This window comes from Buceros rhinoceros, unplaced genomic scaffold (genome assembly GCF_000710305.1).
Source record: "Buceros rhinoceros silvestris isolate BGI_N320 unplaced genomic scaffold, ASM71030v1 scaffold4892, whole genome shotgun sequence".
NCBI classification, from domain to species: Eukaryota; Metazoa; Chordata; class Aves; order Bucerotiformes; family Bucerotidae; genus Buceros; species Buceros rhinoceros.
In genome coordinates this window covers 17,525-24,293 of record NW_010397017.1, presented here as the reverse complement: position 1 = coordinate 24,293, position 6,769 = coordinate 17,525, and the positions used below count along the sequence as shown (strand labels likewise).

General features: G+C 42.2%; 1 protein-coding gene across 1 annotated transcript in view; it reads left to right on the top strand.

Annotated features, from left to right (window-relative positions):
* The window catches only part of AGK (acylglycerol kinase), a gene marked incomplete at its 5' end in the record, with an annotated part of 33,702 nt that extends 27,212 nt beyond the window's left edge, over window positions 1–6,490 (top strand). Inside the window, 3 exons of the mRNA XM_010146068.1 lie at window positions 118–188; window positions 4,584–4,668; window positions 6,353–6,490. Of these exons, the coding sequence (XP_010144370.1) occupies window positions 118–188; window positions 4,584–4,668; window positions 6,353–6,490 (294 nt within the window). The remainder of the gene's footprint in view (window positions 1–117; window positions 189–4,583; window positions 4,669–6,352) is intronic.
* Between the last annotated feature and the right edge of the window lie 279 nt (window positions 6,491–6,769).

Genomic DNA, 6,769 nt, shown 5'->3' with positions numbered 1-6,769 from the left:
ATCTTCTGCCTCCTTTTGTGGGACAAAGGACTGGGCATTTTGTGAACATAATGCAGTGTCATGGGTGTGGCATTTTGAGATGTTAACTGCTTGCTTTCTGCATCTTTTTTTGCATAGCGCACTGAAGACTTCATGGATATTTGCATTGAAGCAGATACTGTCAGCAAAGGACAGTTTATAAGCAGAGGGTGAGTATGGGAAGGCTGTGAAAAAATGACACAATCTCTGTGTGAGTCGGAACACTAATTCTGAGAAGTGCGCTGTTTTTCTCTGATCTCGTGCTGCAAAATTCAGAAGCAGAGGACTGGGAAGGGGCCCAGGCAGTAACGTGTCATGGGGATTACTGATCTTGTTCTTTAAAATTCTCACAAATTTTCTCTTTCTGAAAACAAGGCAGAGCAGTCTAGCTGGAGTTCTTCTGTGCTTCCGAGTTTGCTATACCTTTTACCTTTTTCTCTGTTGCTGTTGACTGGTGTGACTTGGATAATGGTGCCATAACCGAGATTTATAGACAGCCATACAGACTTGTCCCCAGGATCTTTTAGCTCTAGCTGTGCACTGGATTGAGAGATGGGTCACAGAGCTGGTAACATTTCTACTAGTGGTACCTGCAATTTTTGAACTCTGATTAGACAGGCTCTGCTTCTAAGTGAAGAGCTCCCTTGACTCAGTAATTCTTCTGAAAAATTAGGTCTGAGCTGGAAGAACTTTTTAAAGATGTGAGTTTAAACAGGGACTTTAAGCAACTGTATTGGTGCTGCTTGTACATGGGAAAAGGTGGCTGCAGGTATGAAGCAGCACCATATAGAGAAAAAAGAGAACACGTATTGCTTTCCTTTATGCTCAGAATAGTGTGCTTGTTCCTCCTGCTCTCACCAGACACAAATCTGAACTGCTTTTTTCAGCTCCTCTGTATAGTCCCACTAGCAAATACATGGCATCTTGAGTGCAGTTTTTACCAGCAACAGAATTTCCTACTAAATCCAAGAGGGCTGTTCTGCATGTTAGCTTTTACATTTGCCGATACTGTTCTCTAGTCTTAGAGCTCCCTCTAGTGAAATCAATGGAAAGATTTCAACACAGTTTTGCCTGCTTGTCATCACCCTAATAATTCCTGCATGTATGTCTCATAACAGCAGCAACAGGTCCCTTATTTGAGCATCCCACGAGCCACAGTGGGTATAGGATCTTGTGAACTGCGCAGAAGGTCAGGTTACCACCTGCAGCTGCTTTTAAATTGGATGAGCCTTGTGGACCAGAAGTTGTTTGGGACTGAAATCTTTGCTTAGAAGGCTACAGAATAAAAGGATGAAGTAAATTGGATGAGCCTTGTGGACCAGAAGTTGCTTGCGACTGAAATCTTTGCTTTGAAGGCTACAGAAGAAAAGGAGGACGAGATTTTCCCATTAGCAGGAAGAGAAATCTGGCCTCTTAAAGGAGGGACACAAAGGAGTGTCCCATGCTGGGTTCTTGGATAGTCGATGGCAGAAAAAATGTGTAATTTAAGATGGGCATTTGAGTGCACACCTGCTATAAAGGATGTCTCCCACATAGACTGGACATGCTTCACGCAGCAGTTGTGTCACATTTTCTGACTGTAGTTACACTGTCATGCAGAAAAAAGCCTCCAATGAGAGTTAACATGCCCTGCTGGCTAGAGCTAATTAGAGGCAGTACCAGAAGCTTTGAGCTGCTGCTCATGCAAAGTTCTAAGAAACAAGCTCTTTTGATTAAATAGTGCCAAAAAGTCCATAGATATCAAAGAAAAAGAGGGGTGTATTGGGTGGGGGGAGCAGCAGGAGGGACTGGTTAGTCCTGCAGAGAGGAGTTGGAACATTAAAAATGTGCCCTGTTTTTGCAAGGCAGAATGAGGGTCAATAGGGAAACTCTCCACTGCATAATGCCCTTTGGCAGCTGGGTTTGAATCAAGCCCATTATTGGAGCCTTCCCATTGCTTGGTACCAACAGGGATTGTCTTTGGAAACGTGGGAAGAAGCTTGCTCTTTTTGCTTTTTAAATGCATAGTTCTAAACTCCACCAGTTTGGGGGGTTGAAAAGGTTTTTAGGGAAAATACCTTATCAGTGCAGATATTAAGGGCTTTTTTTATATTGAAGAGGGCACTGACATGAGTTGATCAGAACTGATGTAACAGAGGAAACCACACAGCCATTGGGAAACTACCGTGCAGGCTTAGGCAGTGTGGGAGGGTGTGATGTGTTTGCCGGGTGCATCAGAGTGCTAGAGGCCAGCTGCTGTTATACTCTAAAGGAAGGAGTAGGTCAGCCCAGGTGTATAAAAGTGCCCTCCGGCTGTGGATCAGATTTGGGTGAACAAGAGCATCTGCAGCAGAGCTGACATTTACAGTGAGGTGGTGAAAGACCAGGTGGTTTCACTGTAGTGCTTACCGAGAAGCGCTGGAGGGAAGGAGAGGGGGAATGGAATCCCAGTAATCCACATCCTGGTAGCCAGTTTAGATTTTGTATGTGAAAGCACAGAGAGCTGTCACTCTAGAGCATAAATACAGTTACCAGCTATGGTGCAGAAGACTGGGTTTGTTGTTTTGGTTTGGGTTTTTTTTGTTAGAGAGCCTTATTCTCAATCGTTTAATACTGGCTGCTTCTGGAGAAAAAAACTAGGTTAAAATTGTGTGTGTTACCTGCAGTAGGTGGTGTGGTTCTTTCCCTGCCTGTGTTTCTGTGATTCAGCTTATGGAATGGGATAAAACAAAAAACTGAAACCATTGCTGTTAGGCTTTGGTCTCACTCCTGTTTCACTTTGCTGTCTTGTCTCGAGTAAGGAGCAGAATCAAATGGAAATGATTTCTGATCTTTTTATACTGGGTCACTAGAGAGGCAGTCACTGTGAGTGAAGTTGTGTCTATTCATTTCTACTAGCATTCTCCTTTGACTGATCTTTAGTTCCATGTCTTGTCTCTTTTGAGCTTACCTCGACCCCATAATTGTATCTATATAGAGCCTCATTTATCTTTGTGGACCAAAAAAATCTGCCTGCTCACCAGAGTGCAGTATCTAGGACCTTGTACGTTAAACTTCGAGCAAGTTACACTTTAGGCGGTGAATCTTGCAGCTTGTTTCTACAGCACTGTATAAACTGACAGTATTGCATACCATCAATGATTTATAACGTATATTGCTGGGAGGATATTTAATTCTCTCACATTCACTTATTAATCTTTTAGTATATACATATTTGATTAAAAGCAAACTTTCCACAGTTAATACTGCTTCTGTCCTTCCTTGCCCTTTCCTTTGGTACCTTAGTTTTTCTTCCTTTGTCTTTGGTTATCATCTCCTGTTTCAACCCACTCTTCTCATGTTTTTCTGTGGGATTTTCTGTGATTTTTAAGAGATACTTGCATTCCTCAGGGTGTAGAAGGCTTGGTGTATAGGGAGTTTCTGACAAGTTCTTGTGAGTTCTTTGCCTGGGCAATATTTAAATACACTCTTTTTTCATATCAGTGAAGAGAATAGACAGAAAAGTTGGGCACAGCTGGCATAGCTGTTGGAGGAATATCTGTGATAATTCTGCCATGCTTGAGAGCTGTGACATACTAAAGCTGTGTAACTCTTTGCTGTCCCCTTTGCTATTTGTGCGTTGCTATCTGTCTGGAGAGGGACCCAAACTGAGGGGTTACTGCCTGGGTGCAGTGTACCCTTTGTCCTGAGGTCAGCCAGAAGGTCAGGAAGCCATAGGTAGGTCAGCATTCCCAAGAGCTTGTGCTTACTCTGCGGCAGCACACATTGGGAAAAGAAATCGCAACGTGCTATTCTTTAACAGTAGACTCAGTGACAGGACAGCATTCTGTCTGGAAAAAGACCACATGGCACTTGCACCACTGGCTTTCTAAGGCAGGCAGTTGCCTTCTATGTGCTTCCATCTGACATCCCCAGAAGTGAGAAGCACTTCTCTAAGTACAGTCATATGTAAATAAGAATTTCACGGGCACCAGAAGAGAGAGTAACTAACAAAACCAGATATATTATTTGGAATGGATAAAACAATCATGTTCCGTAGGTTCTTCAAGAGAATGTTATAAAAGCAGCTAGTAAGAAATGTCATGCTGATGGTGTTGATGTGAGAAGAGGGCTATTCTTTTTGTTTGTTTGTTTTAAGATGGTAATTTGGTGGTTCAATATAACTATAATCCTATCAGGTTTTTTGGCTTAGGGTTGTTTAGGTTGCTGGTAAGTTATGTGTGTGCCCGGGATATCAGGAGGTGGTAGTCGCTGCAGAAACTGTACAGTTCAGCATGTAAGTGAGGAGTGCAAAACTGTGCTATACGTTCAAATACGTAAAGCTGCATGTTCAAATATATTCAGTGACACTCAGAGCAGAAGCTGGTTGGAAGCTGACAGTGCATACTGATATGTATTGATTGCAGCAGAAGAGGGAATGTCTGTTTTGCTTTCTCACAGTTAAACCCACAAATATTTGTATAGATACACAACCTCTAAGTTTACGGAGTGCATAGTGATTTACCAACCCACAATGATGTTAGCCCTAAAGATGGTGTTTCAGAGAGAAACATCTCCTTGCCTTACCTCTCTTTTCATTTGAACAGAAGTCAAAAGATGCATCATCCACATATGTGCTCTGAAGGGAGTCAGTGCATCCAAGCCAGCAGATGCATCTTGCAACTTGGGCAGGTGAGAAGCTAAGGGAGCTGAACACTCTTGTCACTTTATTTCCTCATACTAGTTGATGCTGCCACATTAAGAAATCACTACTCCAAATCTGGGAGGCTGGTTATTCTGCTAGTGGGACACTTAGTTCCTTAGTGCAGCAGCTGAGTCCCTGACTAGGAGACACAGACCGGAATTTCCTAAGTGGTCTGTGAACCAGAGGGGGAGCTTCGTTCTGCCAGTAAATAGTGGCAGACCTTTTATGTAGACAGTGGTGGTGGTTGTAAAGCATTTCTCAAGCAGGCATATTGCATATGCACACCTTCTCCTTAGTTTTCAAGATGTTTGTACATTTTACCCTAGAAAGGATTGTGATGTAGAGAAGATAAATCTTAGCAACTTTGTGGAGACAAAGGAGGGAGACAAAGGCAGTGGGGCTCAGATTACTATAGGCAAGTGTCTCAACACTTTTAATAGATGAGGCTGAAAAAGAAGCCAAAACTGTGTCCACGTATGTAATTTAGATTAGTCCTTTGTTGCCTCTTAGAAAGAAGAGGCTGTTACTGTGGCCTTAGGGTGGATGGTGTCTTGTTTTTACAAGGACATGTAATCAATCTATCTCATAGATAATTCCTATCTTCAAGTGATCTTAGTTTGGCAAAAATAATTCCATGTTAAGGGAGAATAGAATGTGCCAAAAGGTGAAGAAAATCCATTGCTACTAAGTGAAAATCATGAATTACGATGTCATGATTAGCCAGCATAGTAATACTTCCATCAAACTCGTATCATGGCAATTTTGTGATTCTGAAAGAATACTCTGGAGTAAGGGTTGTGGTGTAAAATCAGCTGTTCATACTGCAGCTGCTGCTAATATCTTCAGAGTATGTGTGCAAGGCACAAAGCACCTAGCTCTGATGAACGAACTGGAGGCAGCTCAGCTCAGTCTCCCCAGCTTTGAAGAGAAGTGGAATATGTTGATCCAGGTGGACTGCTGTCCCTCTGACTCCCAGAACCTATGCTGCTTTCTCTAATCTGTGCTATTCTGGTGTACTAGTTCACCTGGAGCTAGTTTGAGTATCCACGTAACATGGTCCTACCTTGAGTCAAGCGCATGCAAAGCAAAGCAGTCACCAAATCTGTTTAGGTAAAGTCAACCTGCCATTTTCATGAATGTTTTTAATCACTGGTGACTTTATCAGTGTTAAAGAAAATACTTTAAAAAATTCTACTGCTGAGTAATTACTGACCTGTAAATTACTTTGCATCTCACGTTTCAGATCAATATAGTAAAACAATACCAAAAGGTTTTCGTAACATGGATTTAACAGACACTTCTGAAGATTGGCTTCTGTCACCACTGGCAGACCAAGATCTAAGTGTATGTAATTGTAGTTCCAATAGCAAACAATCCTTCAGTATTAGCAATGTCGGTCATTAAAGACCCCTAATATTTAATTATCACCAATTAGCAACTAAGTAAGGTAACATCTTATGCAACAGACTCTTTAATATATTATGTGCAGTAAAGGATAGCTCTCACTGTGGTGTTGAGACCAGATGGACTGAAAGGCATAGGGAGGGGGTCATCTTGATTAAGACTCAGCTAAGTATTCAACCATAGTCTATTACTAGAATCAGTATTATGGCATTGCTGAGCCAGTACGTTTGATGTGTAACCCTGATCAGCTCTGTTATCTCCACACAGGGCACCGAGGGATCCTTTGGCATTGATAATGAGGACTATGAAGCTACGCCTGTGGAGGTGAAGCTATTACCCCGTAAACTCCGGTTCTTCTGTGATCCCAGAATAAGAGAGCAGATACTTCAATCAGCAGTACAATGAGAATTCATGTCAAAGGGGCCAGTGTTTACCAGGCTTATCAGGGTCTCTTCAAGCCACATGAGACCTCGGTAACTTGATTAAGCCCTCCAGTCATTTGGCTATTTTTATGTGCAAGGTAATTCCACTGCAAGTGGCTGATTTGGCTAGTCATAGAGGGGTTAAAAATGCAAATGCAAGTTCTGAGAAATGCACGTTAATTTGATGGCATTTTTTTTTTTCCCCAAAGAAGTCATCAGCGTTCCATTTACAGCACTGCAGGCTCAGTGGTGTGTGCCAGAT